General features: G+C 47.0%; 1 protein-coding gene across 2 annotated transcripts in view; it reads right to left on the reverse strand.

The window, feature by feature from the left end:
- The window catches only part of LOC119372216 (sodium- and chloride-dependent glycine transporter 2), a 162,340-nt gene that overhangs the window by 96,918 nt on the left and 42,609 nt on the right, over positions 1-22,813 (reverse strand). Inside the window, exon 1 of one of the 2 annotated variants that reach the window (XM_037642696.2) lies at positions 3,179-3,303. The exons of the other annotated variant lie outside the window; for it this stretch is intronic. Within the exon in view, the coding sequence (XP_037498624.1) occupies positions 3,179-3,187 (9 nt within the window). The 5' untranslated portion in view covers positions 3,188-3,303. Of the gene's footprint in view, positions 1-3,178; positions 3,304-22,813 lie in introns of those variants that run through there. 2 annotated transcript variants of the gene reach the window in all.

The raw sequence follows: 22,813 nt of genomic DNA on the forward strand, positions 1-22,813 counted from the left end.
CAGTATGCACACGTATTATCAACTGGTAAACGCGACCAGTTCCAGGTTGAGATGAGAGCCGGTGTACGGGCCGCTCCTGCCGGAGGCCTCCTAAGCAGAACTTCCGCTGAGCGTTGTCTTTTTAACGGCGATCTAACGAGATTTCCGTTCAGCGCGTACGCGGCCAGCCGAAAGATGAGGAACTCCACTCGGCATTCTTGCATTAAGGAGAGGCCACTTTCGGCCGGGGCACTCCTCCCCGAAAGCGGGCACGTGCGAAGGAGTGATGGCAATCTCTCCTCGCTGAAAGGTCGAGACACGTGCAACCTGACAACGGTGACACCTTCCGTGCGCTGACGGTTTTGACAGCGCTCGTGATGGATGTTCCAGATCTGAGGGGCGCACGAGGAAGGGGAGGAGGAAGGGAGGGGAGCAAAGAAACCTGCCAGCCGCTTCCACGACCGCGGAAGGCGAAACATATGAGCGCGATGTCTGCGGGAAGTCGTTGGCTTCGGCTTCGCCCTCACTTTGTATGTTGCTCAACTGGGTTCGGGCTTACGGCCATAGGCATGCGTACGAGCCCCCCCCCCCCCCCAGTTATCTCAAGGGGGGCGCCAATTCTGCCCCATACTCAATCAGACCTTTCACTGTCATTTATTTAAGGCGCAAGTTTTTAGCTATGCATGTTTTTGACGGTAAAGGAGACCATGGACCGTCGTTGTAGTATTCAAAGATCTGTTTACTTTCCACACCGGAAAGCCGTAGACCAATGGCTGGCCTTTGTGAGAAGAACGTCGTCGCTTCATTTCCATTTTTGCATTCACTGTGAAGCTCGTTTTCTTTCGGACTCAAAAAACAGGAGGGGGGTGAGGGGGGAGGGGGGCGCAGAGGTGAAACTGTTGGCGTTGCGTTGGCTTTTCTGTGTTTAAATCGGATTCGATAACCGTCAAACCGAGTACAGAAAAAATTGGTTCATAAACTTCACTGGAGATGTCTAAGTGTGCGTAAGCGTCGTGACACTTGCTCGCCACCGTCGTCTTTGACGCCGTACACGCTTACAAGGTTGGAGGTTTGAATCTCTACATACTTCGGAGGTCGAGGGTTCCATACCCCGCTCACTTAGAAGGTTCGAGGTTTGAGTGCAATGTACGCTTCGGAGGTCAAGTGTTAGATACCGTACATGCGGAGAAAGTCGATGATTCAAACCAGACACACTTGTTCAGCTCCAGTCATTTACTATATGCCTCCTCGCCTTGTATTTCCTACGGAGCCGAATGCATGCTTGAAGCCTCATGCCGTACGGAAACCCGTTTTGCCTTGAAAAGACACGAAGACAATTAAAATGGACACCGACCGCGAAAGTTCACATAAAAGCAAGACGTTTCGGCTCCCACACGAGAGCCTTGTTCACGATAAAAAATGAATGCGCAAGCAGTCGGGTTATGTATGCATTAAAATGCATGACGTACGCAATGCGCGTACACATGCGGGCAGTTGCCGACATTGCGATTACGCGCGTGCGCCGTTGTCTAGATTGCTGACGATTTGAGATAAAGCCTAGAAGTCCTGCTCTTTTCTCTTTCCGTTATCTTTTTCTTATCGCAGTCTATTTCGTGTCGAGTTGCGTCTGCCTGTTCGGCCAGTGTGTTCGATGAAACATTCTTCGTTCTTAGATCATGCACTGTCCTGTTTGAGTCTTCGCTGAAAGTTGCTTCTTTCGCCGACGTAACATCGACCACGGTCTGCGCGCCGGATGCTCTATGGACAACGCCTGGAAATTCACAGAACTTTCGTGATCGGTGTCCATTTTAAGTGCCCTCGCGAATGTATGCTTATGGGAAAGGCGTTATGTGACGAACAGACCGACAGACGGACGGTTTTACTGGGTATGTAAAAAAGAAGGTTGATCTTTGTACAACTATTTTGGTGCAAGTACGAAATAGCGAGACGAGCGAAGGTCTTGACGTAAGACGTGACAAAGTTGGTATAAAGATGTTTCAGCTAACTCGCGCCTAGAAATAAAAAAATTGTTCTGAGCCATATGCAGCACGTGATGATGTTATTTCCCAATCCGCCAAGGTGGCTAATTAAATTTTATTGCTTAATTAATTTCTGAGCTATTAACAGTGGCGAAAAATCCTCAGTGAAAAAGTTGTAGCATTTGTTCTGAAACGTCGGAATATTTGACATATATTAAGATAACTTCAATTCTCCAAGCTGGATAATTAACAAATATTGCTTATTCAACCTTTAATATAGTAAATGTAACGCGAATTAGTCAGAAAGTTGCAAGGCTTGCTCAGTAACGTCGGATTATTTCATCTATACTACGATAAGTGCCCTGTTTTTTTCCTCCTACTATATGACAGTGAGAGACGCCGTAGTGGAGGGCTCCGGAGATTTCGACCACTAGGGTTTTTTTAACGGCGCCTAAAACTAAGCACACGGGCAATCCAGCATTTTGCCTCCACGAAAATGCGGACTCCGCAACCAGGATTCGATCGCGCGACATTCGATTCACCACTCGAGTACCGAACCACTACACCACCACTGCGGGTTTCAGTACTTTTTTAGATGCGAAGCAGCTTTTGCGCTGGGCTGTGTTTGTAGTTCCATTGGCGACCGTCCGCTTTCTACCACCTAGCATAGCCATCTGAGCGCCCGCTCGCGCCAAGGAGAAGTCTTCTTCCTCTTGTTCTTCGACCGCCTTGGTGATGATACGTGCAGAGCACTTTAGGGGCCCGGGCTGCCGTATGCTGTCCTAGCTTGGCGTAACGCAGACAAAACAATGTGTGCTGGCACGCGCTAGCGCGTTCGGGCCTGTAGAAGGGGCTGGGTAAGACGCTGTGGCCTCTCCCCCTTGCACTCTCTCAGCAATCATGTGACGGCGTCGGGGAACGAAATTCTGCAGACGCGCGATGAACCCGCGTTGCGCTCTCCAACAAGAGTTCGGGACGAGTGACAGCAACAGCAACTACAGTGAATTCACGGTGTGCTCCTCTTGCAAGGACGCGTTAACATCGGGCAAGGTGCCCGTGATGAACGGAACTTTCAAGTCGACCCATGCGCTGCTTCGCATCCCCACATGCTTCCCGTTAGTGGGAGATGGTGTAATTTTTTATAATGCGTGAAATTAGACAGTATACTTGGCGCCAATGTAGCCGAAACACCCTGCATATGGATGTATACAAACACGTACCTGCTTCATTGCGCTGACAGACCCACTTTCCAGGAAGCCGTCTAAGGAGATGAGATTCGCGTTGTGCGCGTCCGCGCGACGTGTTCGTGTAACTGGATGCGTCCGCGCCGATCGCCGGTCAGGTACTTACTGAGTGCATCTCTTTTTTTCCCAGAAAATAAAAGAGGCAGGAAGACCGCGGGTACGTAAGCGCCGTCTGTGTTCAGCAGATAATCCTCGGATCTCCTCCTCCTGCTCTTTCGTCCACAACGGCCGTCCATACATACGTCTTTGTTATCGTGACGTTAGTAGCGGGCTCGTCAAGATACCGTCGCGGTTATCGCACGGGACGGAAGCACTCCGCCCGGCTTGCGAGCCGATCGGATACCTGAGGTCATAGGCGACCGAATCGATAATAACGACGCGAGGAATCCGACATATTGCACGCGCTGTCGACCTGATAACGACCTCGCGCGGGGTTGCGATAGCGAAAACAGGACAAGCCGAAGAATGGGGGAAAAAGATATCTAGATAGCAAGAAAGGAAACAGGTGATAGGGGAAAGGCTGGGAGGCTAAGTAAATAATCGGTACGCTACGCTGCACTGGGGAAAGGGATGGGGCAGTTTGAAATTTAAAGGTGTAACGGGTGAGAAGGATGCAAGGAGCGCGCACGCAGTCACAGTCGGTAAGTTTCGTGCGGTTGAGGTCCATTTTAGCCCTCATCAACCTGCGATTTCTACATCTTACCTTCTTCACAACTTTTATGCCTTGTATAATGGCTCGGTCTCTGCACATTACGAAGCTTTTTTTTTTTAATGCGAAACATTTTTATTGTGCACGCAATAAACTTTCAGCTGTAAGTCAGCGCTGGTGGCGTCCAATTCTTCGTCCTTGGACTGTGCCACGCTCCATATTGAACCAAATAAGCATTTGTTACCGAACCAAAGGCACTTTGAGCGTTTCTATCTATCTATCTATCTATCTATCTATCTATCTATCTATCTATCTATCTATCTATCTATCTATCTATCTATCTATCTATCTATCTATCTATCTATCTATCTATCTATCTATCTATCTATCTATCTATCTATCTATCTATCTATCTATCTATCTATCTATCTACTTGTGGGCGCTCTCGGTTCAGACTCCTTAAATTCGTACATACCAAAATTAGCATAGGAGGGCATGGGTGTATGATGAACATGATTCACAGGTCATGACAGTAATAACATGACATGTGTGCAGTTAAGGGATTATCGCCATCTCTGTTCCTTTACCATATCTTTCTTTTCACCCCTTAATCCTTTTAAGCCAGTGCAGGGTTGCGAACCTGACTTGAATCTGTTTAGCGTAGCGCACCCGCCTTTCCTCGCTTCCCTTTCTTTTCTTTTCTAGCTTCTTGCTTTTTCTCTCGCTTCAAAGCGTTCGCGAATCGAGGCGCACCGTAGCTGAATGCCAAGGTGACGGATGCGGCGTGCCGGTTGCCTACACGGCTTACGTCTTTTCCGCCCCGATTCGCCGACAGAGCACGCTTCCTCGAGATGAAACGTGACCGCCAACTGCCGTGTGTTCAAGTGCGCCTACGCGGAAAACCTCTCTCGACTCATTTTCATGATCGGGAATTAACGACGACGGAAGGTGTACGATACGAGCCGCTATAGCTCCGCCGTCTAAACTACTCCACTCTCGCGCGCACTCTTCCCACTACATAGCTTTATAAAGCCACGCTGGCCCGACTATACACGCCCTCTCTCCGTAGCACTTTCTCTCGTGACGACGCGGCCGCCCCGCGATCGTGATTTTGATATCGTATCCCGCATCGACTTCCTCGCGTAGCAGGAAGTGAACAGGATATACTCGTTGGCGTTTCCAGGAGGAAGACCGCGGGCGTACGGGCCAGCGAGGAGCTGCGGACGCTATGCGCTCGGCGCACCGGGAACCGCGTGTCCTCGTATAAACCGGTAATGCATGCGTGCAGTCAGTACATGAGAAGCGCTTTCGCTTGCGAATGGCCTGATCACCGAATTAGAGCGTGAAGTGTGCGACATACACCATAGAGTGTCTGGACATGAACGAGAAGAGAGAGAGAAAAAAAAAAGAACACGGTGAAGCTGATCAGTACGGTGTACCTAAACAAGGCATACACTTAATAAGCTTGATAGAATGGTTATGCATAGCATGGAGTCGCTAACTGCTCCTGGCACCCTGAATGTATGAACACCAGTGAGCCCTTCACAACATACACACTCCTGGCGACAGCTTACCGATCCCCCGTAGTAGAGAGTTTACCATACCGTTGCGCTTCTTCTCTGAACACAAAGCGAAAAAGAGATCAATGTAACACGAGGTATTTAAGCCCACCGAGACGTGGAATGAATGCCGGACCAACGCTCACAGAGCGTAGTCAGGGCAATGTGCGTGTTGTGTGTGCCACGGAATGAAAGAAAATACTATTGACTGAGAAGAAAAAGAAGGCTTTCGCCTGAGCGTCGTGTTAGGCACAAGAGTCCGTATGACTTTTTTTTTTTAATCATTTGCTTGAAGAAGAAGGAAGGAAGGGGGCGTGGAGGTGTGAGGGCACCCCCCCACATGATTTATACTCTTTATAGATTTGTACGGGCTCATGGATTACCATGACATCTGTACACAATACTTAACCTCTCCGCCGCACATGCGCAAATACCCCCACAGCGGCGAAGTTATCTTCCCTTTTCCTAACCTCCTTCACCTTATTCATATTTTGTACTTTCCCTTCCACTTCATGCAATTTATTCGGCTGTGCCAGCACAGACATAAGGTTAAAGAGCATCTGGCAGATGCTCCAGAGCTGCCATTCGCGTGCAAGTTGCAAGGACTCGGAGGTCGCGTGGGCGGACATTTACCGATACGAACTCGAAAGCCACGAGAGAAAGAGCCAGAAAAAAGTGAAATGCAGAGAGGCATTACGCTGCAGAAAATGAAGGGTAAACTCTGTTTAAAAACCGAGGCAAACAAAACTGAGTAATGTGTACTCTACTACGGGACATGGGCGGCGATTGCCACGGGATCATAGCGATATTGACAGGACAAATGTGCTTAAAGGAACACTAAAGGCAAATGACATTTTATGTCACAGTGTAAGGTCAGTGCTTCAGAACGTCTAAAACATCGGTGTTATCAGTAGCAGTTCGCTACCATTCGAGAGATTGAATTAACTGTTGCACACGACATGCGCCACCAGTGGGACATGGAATGAACCCGATGACGTGAAGTCCGGAGTACCCAAACTAGTACATCTAGTGCAATCACTAGTACTCCAAGTACTTATAATAAAAAAATTACCTTCCGTGCATTACAACACGTAATAACTTGCTACTTGCGCAGTTTCTGGTTGATTCACGGAAGCGCAGATGGTCCAAACTTTTGAGTCACATCTCAAAAGTAGTTTCATGATCGCATATTCCTGCACGGGCTTTGCTGACTCTCGATACTCGCTCTAAATTCAACTTAGAGAAAATGCAGCGTCCATGTGATGGCTGAATTCTGTACGCCATTTCAATAAGAGCGGGTTCAGCAACGACATCAACGGCTACTACACTCGATGGGTCTAAGTGCTGCACTTCTGCGACAGTGGGATGAAAAGAAAAAAAAAATTGGCCGCCATGTCACGCTGCGAACGTGAATATCTGGCGACGCTGTATCAAACATTACACATGCTGATGGGGGTGTATGTTTAATTATTACTTTAGGGTAATTGTAGTGATAATCGCTTTGTGGTCGCTGTGGCAGGCCGTGATTGGCTCCGCGACCATTTTCAGCTAGACCAATTTGTTCTTTTCGTGAAGCATTGTATTCACACTGTTCTTCTGGTGTATAATTTTCGTGATCTACCCGTGGCAGTCTCAGAATGGACTGAATGAGTTGCTAGACGGATGTCCCTTTTATATATGAAAGTGGGAAACACACGCGAGGAGACGGAAGGGCCATTTTACGTCACTGGAAGCCCTCCTGTGCAGTGCAAAGCAGGCGCAACCTAATATTTACCGGGAATGCGCGGGAGCGTTTTGACATTGTTCACAGGCGCCTTGACATGCAGCATGCGGTTTTGATGCTCGTTTTGTAGTTTTCTTTATTGAAACGAATGCTGAGCTATATGCTGTATACCTGAATGCAAAGAAGCATATGCCGTTTGCCTTCAATTATTAAAGGGCCACTAAACCACCCAGAGGTCGAAATTTAATTGTGGCGTTGCAGTTGCGCACGAGTGTACAGCGAACGCATTCGTCGGCTCGTCTGTCCACCTCTCCGAATGCCCTTCCTCAGCGTCCGAGGTGAAGACGCAAGGAGCGCGCGAGCGCGAGCATCTGTTGGTGGTTTAGTACTTCAGGAATTTTTTGCCCATACGTTTTTCTGCCCACGGAGACGAAGCCATTCGGGGTAAAGGTTATACAGCTGGGATGCAAAAAATTTACTTGAGTGTTCCCTGCACTTTCCTGCAGAGGATTACGAAACCATCTGGAATGTAAGCAAATCGTGTGACCCGCCCTTTAAAGTAATGCTTCCCCGCAGCGCTGCTCTGTCGGTTTTGTCAGGATGCTGCATGCTCATGTAAGGGAAATGGAAGATGAAGAAATGGTTTAAAGTTTTCAAAAAAGTAAAACTGTAATAATAGGAAGTGCTTCCTTGTCGCGGCTCTTTCCGTGAACCGTCATTCCGCGCGCCTCAAGCCAACTGAGTCGTCAGGCGCCTTCAACAAGACTCCTAGAAGACAATGACCATTCGTCCGACGTGAATCACACAGGTGAAGGCTGCGCTCACATATTTTCGCTACATACATGGGGTGATCGCGACGTATTTCAGCGGCACGACGCACCAGCGGCGCTAACCTAGGCTCACCGAATGGGCGCCAGCACATACACACACACGCACGTGGGCTGCCGTACTGCGGCACTGATGCAGCTTCCCGACGCAACGCGACAGTGCCCGAGTATCAAGCGCTTCGTTGTAATTATTTCATCCGCGTGAAAGATCGCATTACAATGGAAGCAGCAGCGGCCGGCAAAGTATACGAAAACAAGCATAGCTGCAGCAAGTATTCTTGCGCGTGTTTTTGGTGGAGGCGCAATGTTGCTAGATCATCGAAGGTGCTGACGTATAGAGCCCGCAAAAAGCGGCTTTGGCGAGTGCTTACGTCACGAGTCCCTGAGAGGAGGTAGGTTTGAATTTCGCCAACAGTATGAGGGCCTATAAAGCGTGATTTTCTTTAAAACGAACCATTTCGTTGGCACGAAACAAGCGCTACAAGGTGTCTGAAAACGTATTTCAAAAGTTCATAGCGAGCTGTAATTTGCCTTTAGTGTCCCTTTAAACGAAATGGCGCGAAATCCCGCCTACCCCACAGAGGACCTGCGCCTCCCTATTTCTAAATAAAGGACTTTCCATCCATCCACACGATTCACAGCATTCTGCAGTGTACTATGGAAGCGCTTTACACAACTGTCTAGAACTGGACTCCAAAGCACACCACCACGTGAGCATCAGCCCAATTGATTGCTAGCTGCGACGACACATATTCGGACATTTGCTGTATAGCCCATATAGATACACGTTCATGGCGCAGGTTTTAAGAAAGAAACTTAAACGTTCTGGAAAATTTTATCGTGGATTCTGACATCGCTACTAAATCAAACATAATAGTTTGGGTAGGAACGACGAACTGTTAACTGTAAATATGCATTTTGCTTGTTTATATTAATAGGCAAAGTATACTTCTTGTACTACAACCTCGCACGATTCTCTTACACAGTTCGAATTGAGAAGACAATGAAGCCAAGGAAAGCATAGGGGGATTACATGTTTTTTACGCAGTGTCGTAATTATGACGTAAGTTAGAGTTCGTTAAAGTGGACAAAAAAAATTCACCGACGACTACGATACTCTCTAATGCAAATTCTGATCGCACCTTCATATTGGTACAACGCCAACTGTGCTTGAAGTTTTGGCTCTCCACAGTTTTAGCAATGCAACATTCGTTACATATTGCCACAGAAACTGCCAGCGCTCGAGTGCTACGCACACAACATCAAGAGACAATGAATCCAAGGAACGCATAGGGGATACTACATGTAATGTAAATAAATTAAAGTGCAATAAAATGCGACTTGCCACAACCTTCGGGTAGCGCGTCCGATCCTCTACCAATTCAGCCACGACGGCGGTCGTCCTCTTCCATATTATTTGGCATATCTGTGAGTGAAAATCTGGGATTATTTGCCAGTGCCGCTCGTAACCATGACGGCGAATGTGGGACACTTCTTTTTGCCTAGCTCGCAACTGATAGCATAAAGTCCATTGGAACGAGACACTTGCTCAGAATGAAGGAGGGCAGGGGAACGAATCACGACGTCGTTTTCTTTGTTAGACACAATCTTATGAAAACCAACAGACTATGAATCTAAGGAAGCTATGGGAGCCTTATTGTAGTCCTTTAACTATAGCGTAGTAATTTTGATACAAATGTAAGGAAATAAAATTGGGCGAAAAGACATGCGCTTTTTGATATGGACCGACAAATAGACACCAGGAAGCGCTTTCTATTTCTCGCTCTATCGCATGCCCCTTGGTTGTCAACTTTTCGAGTTTCGATGTGAAGCCCCAGGTCTCCGCCCCATACGCCAGCACTGGTAACATATAATGGCTTCCCTTACGTGTGGGTAAAAGAGCTTTGTGCAGTCGACTACGGCTATCGGTTCGTGGTTTTACTTACAAACGCGAGCCTAGTTTTCGGCGAAAGGCCACCTTGTCGGTAGCGCACAGGATGAATCAACGATACAACGAATACGCGCACGGTCGAAAGACATCCGGTTTCTCTTTACTGCGGCAATCGTACCTGCGCGCGCCGCGTGATGGTGTCTGTAGCAAGACTACACAAGAAGTACGCGGCGGCAGAACACGACGCTCCTGCCGTTGACACACGATCTTGTCGGGAAGCGTACTCTTACAACCCTTGTATGTTGGCCGCCAGAAACTCGCGCACTCCGCAATACTGCGTAGAGCCTCTGTGGGCATTCGGTGAACTGATCCGACTTCACGAAATAGACTATCCCATCTCCTCCTTTTCGTACGGAAGCCTGCGGTCATGAACTTCGCAGATAAATGTTTTTGCGGTCGTTAGCAACGTGTTTAACGAAACAAGACACAAGAAGAGCTGTCGCCCCTAGACATGCGTTGATGTGTAATTTCCATTTATTTACAGTAGGAGTCGGCAACCTGCGGCCCGCGGCCCGCGGAGCAGTTTCATGCGGCCCCCGGCACGATATGAGAACTGCACCCCTCCCCTTCCCTTGTCACTTCCTATCTGAAGACCGACATGGAGTTTTATGACCTCAAATAGGGTTTTCGCTTACAACTTATGTTTGTAAATTGCAACCTTGTGACATGCGCGTGCAGAAAATAAACATGACATTTATTTCAATCTTGTGCTTTATTGCCAATTCGGCGAATTTATTCCCCTTGCCTGCTTCTTGTCTTGGAATCGGCCCACATTTCACCAAGCGACCGCGACAGGGCCGTTAGGCTATACCTGCCGGTCCCCAGGTGGGAGTAGCTGGATGGCGCGAGGCGAGCTCCGCGGCTGCACCGGACTCTAATAAAGTTTTGCTGTCTTTCATGTGATGACGTGCTCATGTGACGTAACATTACGTGACGTCATGGTGACGTCATCACGTAATGATCTTTTTTTTTTTTGCATTACTTGTGTTGACGCCGACGGTCGGCGGTGGATTTTCGCGTTAGACGAGGCTTCTAAAGCTCTCGCCTTGATAACGGTGTTATGAGGGTGCGCGAGTAAGTCGATTAATCTAGCGTTCTAGATGTTCAAATTATGTCATTATTATGCTATTAACGCGAATATTAAGTACCACTTGGCTGCGAACGTTTCCTAGTGGCACGCTACATCTTTAGTGCTCAAATAAAAACAGCACTCCTCCTTTTCTTTTTGAAGGTGTAAACCTCGGGTGCCTCATCAGACGCTGTCCTTGAAAAACGCGGCTTGCGGTACATAAACTCATACACTATAGCACTAAGGCGTCGAGCCAGAATTGAACGCAGGTGTTCAGCACGGCAGTGAAGTATTGCGCTACAGAGCCACGCCAGGGCTTGAAACCGCTGCGGAAAAAGAGTCGTCTTGTCGGGCAAGTCACATAAGCACATGTGATACTGAATGGCAGCGGCGTTGAATCGCACCAATCGTCACACCATATTAGCTGCGTAACGAGAGGGTAGTTGTAAGCTTCCAAGCCACTGCAAAGGGCTGAGCCTTGAAAAAGGGCTGATTCTTCACCACCGCCATCATCCCCTGCGCCAACAGAGACTCTGGCCATGAAAAAGCGCCGTTCGGTACAAAATCACGCGGCCTCTCAAGCTCCGATGATGACGCTGGCGATGGTGATGAAGGCTTTCGTTTTCGAGTTGTCTTAGGCGAATGCATAGGGGACACGGGGAGATTTTCTTTGTTATTCTTGTTAAATTGTAGGTGATCAGCCCTGTGGCATTCTCGTAATGTACAAAAGAAGCACACCTTTATCGGTTTTATTTATTTATTTATTTATTTATTTATTTATTCATTCATTTATTCATTTATTTATTTAAATATTTATTTATTTATTTATTTATTTATTTACTTATTTAGATTTTTTGTCGTTCCTTGCTGTTGAATGGTTGCTGGTAGGCAGGGGCGTAGCCAAGGGGGGGGTTGGGGGGTTCAAACCCCCCCCCGAAATTTTTCAATTTTGCTTGCGTATATATACACGCACACATACAAACGCACGCACGAACATACATAAAGTATGGTTGAACCCCCCCCGAAAAAAATTTCTGGCTACGCCCCTGCTGGTAGGCCCAGTGAAATTCTTGTAATGTACAATAGAATGCAACTGTCGCCGTATTTCTTTATTTATTTATGTATGTATTTATTGCGCGCGATCAATTGCGCCATATAAGACAACCTTGAGGTCCCCAATAAGCAAGCGACAACTAAATGCGCAACTAAATCCAACACGAGTAATAAATGCTGCCGTCGATGCACTTGCACGCCAAGTCACCGTTATCGCACTGCTCTCGAAGAAGGGTGCGATAACCGTTACCTTCAAGATGAGCTTTCTTTTTCTAGCAGCGCAGAAAATAGCAAGGAGAAGAGAGAGAGAAAGAGGGAGATACATTGTACTATGCAACGAAAAATGAAAGGTCCGTTCTGAGCACAAAGCGCCCTCGGAAAATCTTGCCCGATAGGAGCTTTTCTTTCGTGGGCTAAAGTGCTTCCGCCATTGAAGTGCCGCTCTTATATAGGTACTTCTAGAGGTTCTCAGCTTCCACAGGAAGCCTAGAGCCTATGCTAAGCCGATACGTTTAAACGAATGAGATATTGAAGTGATAGCGTTAAAGAGCTCGTTTCGCAGAAGTTCTTGGGTCGCCATCTTTGGTTGTGAGAGAAAAATCATCTTGTCCGTGACTGAAAAATCGAGAAATATGCAAGTAAAATAAATTAAAAAATCTTCTGTTGGAGTGAGAATCGAACCCAGTCCGTCAGCGTGGCAAGCAGGCGTTCTAACACAGACCGACGCTATTGCGTGGAACTGCTTCGCAAGAAAACACATGAGTGTCATGTATTGGAAGAAGTCTCCTTAACACAACTAATAAGGCGCGGTAGAAGCGTAGAATCGCGCCAGGCGTCAAAACGTGAATTGCGCAACGAGTGGATGTTTTAAAGGCCCATGCATTACAAAGCGCTCAGACATATTAAATCATCATCAGCTGCAAAAGCATCAACAAAGTGAGCAGCTGCGTAGGTTCGCGTGTTGCCTTACGGACGGGTAGTGGGCCCTTCGCTGATTCGCAAAAGGAAAAATTAGGGCGTAGTGGACACTTAACGACTGTACTTGCAGTAGGCATTCTAGGATAGTTTGAAAACACGAATGTTACGGGCGCAGTCGTTTGTTTCCTTACGTTACGGTTGAGGCATGTACCGAGAACCCAAGCGAGGCTAGCAATTTAGAAGGTGATGCACACGGGGCCCGATTACGCTATCGCGTTCTACTCTTGAAGGCGGAGCTCGAGCGTCCACCAAGTTCTGTGTCCGTCTTTCACGCTCTGTCTTTTTAGAATGAATACTTACCAGCTAGCTCAGCTCTCTCTTATTCTGAGCGTTACTCGCAACTAATCCTTGTTACGGAAAGCTTTCCCACATATATACGCAGCTGCGTGACCACGTGCAGGTGCACTGCCCGTTACATTCACACCACAATCGTCAAGATTGGAATATAGAGACAAATACCGATTATAACCATCTCTCTAAGAACTGCTTTTCTTTGCGGCGAAGCACAACACACGTGTCACTGACACAGCTGCCCTCTTTCTTTCTAATATGATAAGCTCCCATGAGCTCTCTGGCAGACGTGGGAATGCACTTGCCAGAGAGCACATGGAAACTTACCACAGTAGAAGGAGAGAGATCAACTGTATCAGAGACACGTGTGTTGTGCTTCCCATCAAAGAAAAAGAGTTCCTACAGACATGGTTAAAACCTGTATTTGTCTCGATATTCCCGTCTTGATGGTTGCTGTGTGGCTATTTATTTCTTTATTTATTTCTAGTATCCCAAAGAGCCCGGAAGGAAGGGGTTTTACATGAGGGGTGGGCGTATGTGGAAAAACGCCTCTTCTATGATGTGTTTGATGATGGCTGAGTCACACTGATAACTGGCAGCGCGCCTGCGCGTGGTAACCCGGTTGTGCATATATGTAGGGAAGTTTTTCATCATAAATATTAGTTGCCAACTTGCCAGTAACGCTTGTCGTGTGCGTCAGTGTTCTTTCCATGTCCTGTGTTGAGTACGCGCTATCCAGTATTTAAGAATATGGACCAACTACCCAACAACGAATTTTGCTATGCCCCACGGTTCCTGCACCCCTTCCCAAGCAGAAGCACGAATCGTCTTCTTCAGAATTTTTTTTCTATAGCTTCCGTATTGTAGCGGTGGAGATAATGATCTGATCTGAGGCTGAGCCCTTTGTATCCGCAGGAAAATCCAATGTGTCCTAGCCAAAGAAGCGGTAGGACAAGAACGAAAAATACGCGTCACAGACGGGCGCGCGAGCGCGCGCACACACACACACACACACACACACACACACACACACACACACACACACACACACACACACACACACACACACACACACACACACACGCACACACACACACACACACCAGAAGTAATTCGCAGTTAGTGTACGCGACTTCATTATTAGAACTCTTGAACTTCTACCTATAGTGCCTAGAATACGCACGAAGTGTAGCACCATCTTGTGGTGTTTATAGGAAATAGCGAGGTTAGACCGGCCGGCCGTGGCCGGTCTAACCTCGCTAGCCCGGCCGTGGTTAGACACACGCGTCTACGGACACGCGCTGCTACGGCACGTTGCGTCCAATCAAGAGCAGATAAAAATAGACTCGATAAGCGAGACGGGCGTGGCGAAAACGGCCACAAAGCCCAAGAATGCTCTAGAATCAAAAATGAAAATTCATCAATGAAAGGCCAACAATTGTTTCCCATCTATTACTCCAGTAATGATTACCCCACATTCCCTCGGGAGGTGTACAATCGTCAGCAAGCATAACTCAAACGCTCCGCAGCGTTGTCTGGACTGGTTTGATTGATTCCAACCGCAAAGCGCTTGGAGCGCCTTAGTATGCTTGGATATTGTCTCGGCCTGCACTGGTGACATCTCGGCAACAGAAACCAAAGCTACACGGCGTTGGCGTCAATCAAACCGTTTCAGGACTCGCTGCGGAGCGTTCGTGTTAAGCTTGCTGACGACTGTGCGCACATGAACGATCTATCTTTGTGAGAGGAGAGTGAAGCATGCTTATCACGTTACATAGAGCTCCCAGTTGCACTACAAAATCTTAAAAAAACTAACAAAAAGAAACAGACAATTCAGGAGCACTTGTCTTAACGAAAAAAGGGGTGCAAGCGAAGTTTCACGTCTGCGTGCGTGACGTACTGCTTTTCTTTCTTTCTTTCTTTCTTTCTTTCTTTCTTTCTTTCTTTCTTTCTTTCTTTCTTTCCTTCTTTCTTTCCTTCTTTCTTTCCTTCTTTCTTTCTTGTCATCGCATTACGCAATGCTCGATCCTTAGTTTCCTTCCTTCATGCTGGGAATTGGACCTTCATCCATGTTCTTAGCAGCGCAGCAGTTCAGTTGCTACAGACGACAATGATGGCCATGCGTTCACATTCAGGCAACAATGAAGTGTGGCAACGAGAAATGACGAAGACCTTGATAAAAGAGCAGCAGTTATTGGTAAACGGCGCATTCTAACGCCTATGTGACCGGCGCACCTTGGAGGGCCGCATTTCTGTACACTTTCTTGCGCGGGGTTTTGGCGTACGACGCCGCCGAAATGCATGAGTTATAAAAGCTTCGCTTAAAAAAACTTGGCGGCGATCAAATGCGGCGTCCTGCATTGCCCTAGGCGAACGCATCTAGTTGATGCGATGGCGCATCCACAGTGATTTGTTTAAGCCTGGCTGTCATTTGTTCGCTTCTGTAAACACAGCGCTGTTATAGAATAAAGCCACCAATTTCCATCAACTACGCATACACGCCTGCTACCTTCAACACTACTTCCCTTTGGCTTATCGTAGGAGTATAGTCTTAGACGATGGAGGAAACGTGCATCACGATTGTCCTTGCCTGGGGCCTTCGCTGCGAGCACGTATATCGTGGCTTACCGCACCCGTACCGCACGCTGAATGAGTCTCTGCAGAGGGCGTCGGGCACTGTATAAGAACCGTTACACGTAAAACGGTGCAGCATCGCAAATTCCTGCTCGATTCACTCTAGCCAGTAAAATTAGTGCGGATTCGTACAACGGTGCGGCGCCTCCACCGCGATGCCGAAAGGGAAGCGCGCGTACCCTCATCTATCCCGCTTACATGCACGCCATCTTTCCAGACACATAGGCGACCAGGATTTGTCCCTGGCGTAACGAACAAACAGCGACACTTGCTCACATAACACAATAATGCACCGACCGCCCAGACAAAGTGGTCTCACCGGCACTCACAAAACAAACAGTCACAGCTTGGTCTTAGGAGGTGCGACGCTCTGATGTGGACTGGCAACCCTAGAATAGGCTGGGCGAGCCGCCGCAGCCAGTGGAAACCTACCGGGGGGTTCCACCCAAGATAGAACCACGCCAACTTTCTTTATAAAAACAAAGTTTCTTCTTTTTCTTATGGCTATTTGAGGCTGCAGAATGGCTGCTTGAGGACAAAGACACATCGCAGCAAAAGTTCGCGACAGGATGGGACATATCTATCGGCTGCAACGGCTCTGTAAACCGCTCAACGCACTGTAACGAAACGATCACCTGACAAGACCAACAGAAGTTGTGCGGATCTCGAAGCGCTGCGATTCAAAAGCGCATTGACACTATTAACGGCCTAGGCGTAGCCAGAGGTGTGGCCGTGGAAGCTCTTTTTCGCACGAATCACACTTAAATACACCAGCTGCATTGCATTTAGTAGTGTAACGCACTGAAAAATGTTCTTTTCTCTCATGGGTAGTCTGAGTACTTGTGATTAATTGTACGGAGTGCCTACTACGTCATCGGTATTGTGTTTCAGAATGCGCCACTGCTGGCGCAAACTGTGTTCTACATTTACCTTAATTTATCGATCACTAAAGCGCTGATGTAACATTCGCGTGTTAGGCGTTTTCAAACATTGATTTTTCACTCTGACGTGCTATGTTATCTGCCTTTAGTGTCCGTTTAAGCTGTGATCTTGCAGCATAGTGACCATAACTGAAGCGTCGTATACTGCCTCAAGCGGCAGGCTCCATGTGGGACGGTGCGTCATACGGCAGCGTATGAGACGCACGGTGTAACGCTTCTAGCGTTTATGTGGACGTGTGCAGTGGCTAATGTGCTGATCCGTATGACTGCGTAAGCACTATTTCCCGCGCTGGGGAACACCCGGATAAGCGCCGCAGCTCCGACAATACTGAACGTATTTAGAGGCACCAAAAGAGTGGTAGTCCTTGCGGTCCCAGCCTTCTTCAGTGGCCGGCGGCAAGGTCAGAGCCGCGAAAGGAGAAGTTGCGGGCACGACCCTGTCTAATTACGACCCCGAAAGTGGACTCTGTAGCAAACACACACGCACGCACACACACACACACACACACACACACACACACACACACACACACACACACACACACACACACACACACACACACACACACACACACACACACACACACACACACACACACACACACGCACACACACACACACACGCACGCACACGCACACACACACACACACGCACACACACACACACACACACACACACATGTGCATATACGGCAGCGTATCTGCAACAAGTTGGCCTGAAGAGGCAGCAGCCGCTGGCTAATCCTACCCTGGGTAATAATGACGAGAGAGAGAGTGAGCGAGTGTATGGCTACGACGTGATATCTAGAAAGGCCTCGCAGTCAAGCGTAGCGCTTGACCTCCGTTGGCTTTGCTCGAAGACACAGCATGCATGCAGGCTGAAGAGAGTATATGTGGGTACTTCTCCTAGGCGGTGAGGGTGAGGCTGGACATCTGCCAGGGGATGACGATGACGACCAATTCCCCGGACGACTGCGCGTTGCATGCACGCATCTGCTGCAGCGCCGTTTACGGTCAAACCTGTTCCCTTCGGCCACTCGGCTGCGCACTGCCAAGGGCGCCGGCCCTCAGAACGGATACGAGGAGCTACGCGGAGGCACGCGCCCACGGAGCGGAAGTACCCTCTTCAAGTGTGCCCTTGGAAGTTGACATGTGTGTGGCCTGATCTCAGGCCTATGGGATAATTATCCACTGATGTCACTATTAACCCGATCAAGTCCGCATTAAGACAAGGGCATCCACAAGTGAGCCTGTTAAAACTCAAGCGAATAAGGTCGCCACTGTGCCCTGCGTGCAGCGTAAGTGAAGTCATGAAACACTTAATCCGCTCTTGAGGACCGTGACCATGAGCTCTCCAAACAAGAATCTTATGCCCCAATCGAACATTCACAGAATACGTAAAGGTAATGGTAATTGATGCGGTTTTACGGACCGAAACCTTGTTACAACATACCGGGGGACTACCGATACCGATACTGGGGGACTGTGGATTATTCTTTACCAGCTGATATTGGTGGACATACGAGCTTCCTAAAAATAGCTTTCTACATAGAAGTTCCATTTCTTTAAGGGGAAAGAGAGCCTCGCATATCTCATGAGTAAAGAGGCCTTGCGAGATTTTGCGAGACCTTGTCGACGTCAACACAAGTGATCTGGAAAAAAAAATTATAATAAAAGCCGGTTAAATATCATGTGATGCTCAAGTGAATGAAAGTCTGTTCATCAGCGCACCAAAAGTCAGATGATCTCAATATGGCATGACGTCATTAATGTCGTCACAAAACGCGAATATCTGCGACGTCATCGTGACATACATGTCACATCGTCGCTTGCTCCAGGATAGACAATTTTTGGAGACAATGCAACACCACATAAAATGGAGAAACCTTTATTGGGGCAGGAGTGGGGGCTGGATTAATACATTCGACTGAAATGAAAAAAAGAAGACGAAGAAGAACAAGTTGACCTCTGCCTTCGAGTCGTCTTAGGAGAATGCATGAGGAGACGTGTAAGATTTTTTTTGTCACATGGTGGCCGCGTCATGTCTCAACCATGTGGTTGAGAGAGAAAGCAACTTTATTGAGATCCGTTACAGACGTGGGAGAGAGGGCCCCGGGCCTACCCGGCTATCATATCACGATATTTTGGCAGTCGCTCAGGCTCATTCGGTTGCCTGCTCTGCCCAACCAAAGAAGGTTGTCGAGCATAGAAACTCCTTAGGACAACAGGAAGTTAGGACGACAGCTAGTTGGCAAGGATTCGTTTTTGAAAGGCCAGAAAAAGCATTCGCCGGGACGGACATGGGAGAAGAGGATGACTTAATACAAACGCCAAAGTGCTGTACTGTTTGGCCCTATTTTATTGTATCCGTGCCTGGAAGCCTTGCTGTCTTCCGTAATCTATGGGAGGCGCGTCCACTATTCGGGCTGTACGGAAGAAACCCACGAAAGACCCTGACTACGCATGCATTACGGATATGGCTGGAGGTCAAAGCACTACGAACGTAAGCTAACACTACCTAACCTAACCGAACGGAAGGCTAGAATAAGTAGTGTTAGATTACGTTACTACATAACCTAATCTAACTCAAGTGCGCTTAAACGCCAGCATTCTACTTCCACACATGAAACAAGGTCGCACAATATATAGGTAAATTAGACATCACTTCGCGAGCACTCCTTTCTGCAGTGGAGATAAAATACGCTGAAAATGGTGCGTAATTGGCTTATTTTATTTAATGCACTGGGTTACGTGAACTTATTTCATACGCCTAGTATGTTCATCACTTATTCACGCGTCTTCTATTTCTTTTCTTTTTTGTAGTCGCCCTGATTATGCATATCGTATGTATTCGTCTGTTTTCATGCGCCGGCATTTTGTAATGAGTAAGTACACTTACTGCAGGTTTTAATTTTGATTGTGCCCGATCACGTACGTCATTATCAAAATCACCTTGCCAAATGCACCGTTGAGACGGCTAGGCATCCTGACCGAGCTACAATGTCTTTTTTTTTCCTTTTTTTCAGGCAGCAGTACAAAAATAGAATAAGACCGAATGGGAACAGAGACAGTAGATAGAGAATGCATAAATAAAACAGTGAAGTTAACCAAAGCAGTTCCGGTTTCTGACCCTTCAAAGGGGGAGGAGTTGCGGTAATAAAAAGAGAATGACAGTGAACGGGGAGAGAAAGACGAAACGTATCCGAACAGAACTATAGAAGGAACAGAACTATACGCGCTGTGCTGTAGGGTGTGTTCAGATAAGAACGTTGGTGCATGTCCGATGACCCCTTTAATTTCGCCGAAAAAATTAAATATATATATCGCTGTTCGAGTCCCCAAGGCCACGAAAACAAGCTTATCCTCCTGAAAAAAAAAATTTGCCTTAGCAAAATTCTGAAGTCTCCACTCAGCCGAAGAGCTTTTTACGAATTGCGCGAAAATGGAAGTTTAACAAGATCCTACAAAACAGCAGTTGCAGCTGTGAGTCGAACAATTCTCTTGGCATACTATGAGGAACGTGCGTTTAAAAATGTTGTCACCTTGGAGTTTTGTTTCCTATAAAAATCGCAATTAGGGCACATTGCTCAATAATGCTCTAAATTCGGTTTTTTTTCCTCCCCGTATATATTACTCAAAATTCCTGAAATTTCCAAGCATTAGTTTAACAATCGTGCCAAATATTATTGCCGAAAATAATTTTGAGCGCAAACAAAAAATGTGTAAAAGAATGCTTATCTCTAAAAATGCAATACTTTGAAATGCGATTAAAAAAACGTCATCTTCGATGTTCTGTAACCGCCCCAGAATTAAAGCCAAGCGCGTAGTCTGGAAAAACGTGCTGCATTATTTTTGTGAGATCGGAGTTACAAAGCCACCAAAGTGTGCAAATTGACGTTCACGTGCAACTAGTTAAATGAGCAAGCATGCAGCTATAGTTGACATTGTCGTAATTTCTAGGGCTTAAGAATGCTCTCTCGTGTTCACGAAACATGAAATTAAAAGAAGAAAAGACGAAGAGATGCTTTAAAGTGCAAATTTGAGCATACGCATATTTGTACTCGTCGTAGTATTGTTCCTGGAGAAAGCAATTATCGGAAAAAGTTCGTCTAGATGTACACTTCGGAAAGGTTTAAATCACAACAGCGCATCAGCTTTCACGTTCGTCAGTCGTGTCGTTGACTGCCCGGCAGTCCTCTACTGAACAGCGTATGCGAGTATTCGTGCGCATTTGTACTCCCCTAAGATTTATGGCTCACTTACACAGCTCAAAGCGAGTGTTTAGCGCTATCTGGACTAGCATAAGAAAAAGATTAGCTATAAGCGGAACTTTCGGAGTATAAAAAATTCAGATAACGCCTTGTTTATGAGCTTTACCCCAAAACAAACCCTTTCCGTCTTGGAAACTGCTTCAGCTTCTTCAAACAGATCGGCATAAAATGTACAGACACGTCTGCGTCTGTCAAAATTTGTTCCTGAGCAAAATGCTGCTGACGATTTACACTTAGTCGTTTACTCAACAGATATTTCTCCTCTGAAGATAGAGGCATAGGCTTGCGCAGGGGGGGGGGGGCAAGGGGGCGAGAAGGGGGGGCGCAAAGTCAGCCCTATACATTGTAGGGGGGGGCGAGAAGAGGGGCGCAAAGGCAGTCGCATACATTGACATAATAGGGAGGGGGGCGCTGCCACGAACCTTCGCCCCCCTCTGAAGGGGAACCCTGCGCACGCTTATGGATAGAGGGGAAGGGGAAACGTCATTGTCGGACGTCCTACGCCAGGCGCAAGAAGGCGGACATCATGAATGCCGTCTCCAGGGCGCCTTCTGCGTGGACCCAGTATTCCTTCAACGCCCATCGCACGTCCTGTGTGCATTAGGGCTGAAGAAACTGTTGCATGCGAAAACCGGACTCGAGTCTGCATTTAGACGAACTTTTTCAGATAATTGCTTTCACCAGAAACGAAGAGTACAAACACGCATATGTACGAATTTGCGCTTTAAAGCAACTGTTCGTCTTTTTTTTCCGTCAGTTTAATGTTTAGTGAACACGAGAACATACTTATGACCTGAAAATCATGACAGTGGCAACTATAGCTACATGCTCGCTCATTTCAGTGCTTGGACGTGAACGTGAATTTGTACACTTTGGTGGCTTCGCAACTACGATCTCACAAAAGTATTGCAGCACGTTTTTACAGACCACGCCCCCTGGCTTTATTTCTGGGAGTACAAAGAAAATCGAAGATGGTGTTTTTTTTAATCGCATTTTAAAATATTGAATTTTTAGAGACATGCCTTCACTTATGCATTTTTGGTTCGTGGTTGAAATTATTCTCGGCAATCATATTTAACCTAATTGTTAAACTCATGTGTGGCAACACTCTTGGAAATTTTTGTAATTCTGAGTAACATATGCGCGGAGAAAAAAAACCTTAAACCAGAGCATTATTTAGCAATGTGCCGTAATTGCGATTTTTTAAAAAATAAAATATGAGTAACAGAACTCCAAGGTAACAACATTTCGTAAACGCACATTACTCATAGTATGCCAAGAAAAATTTTGGGGCTTACAGCTGCAACGGTCGTTTTGTAGGATCTTGTCAAAATCACATTTGCGCGCAATTCGAAAAAAGCGGTTCGGCTGAGTTGAGACATTCGAAGTTTTCTGACTAAGGCAAAATTTTTTTTCGCATAACTATGATTCCTTCCGTGGTCCTGGGGACATTAACAGCAAAACATTTTTTTCAGCGAAATTAAAGTGGTCCGCGGACATGCACCGACGTTCTTATCTGAACACACCCTGTAGATGTTGAGCGCAAAGAGCTAAGGGCCGATAAAGAATGAATGGATGTGAATTTGTGCGTTTAAAGTACTCGAAAATTAAAATTCTACAAGGAGACTCATATAAACTAAGAGAACGAGTTCCTTTTTCTTCCGC

The sequence above is a fragment of the Rhipicephalus sanguineus genome, chromosome 10 (genome assembly GCF_013339695.2).
Source record: "Rhipicephalus sanguineus isolate Rsan-2018 chromosome 10, BIME_Rsan_1.4, whole genome shotgun sequence".
In the NCBI taxonomy this organism is placed as follows: Eukaryota; Metazoa; Arthropoda; class Arachnida; order Ixodida; family Ixodidae; genus Rhipicephalus; species Rhipicephalus sanguineus.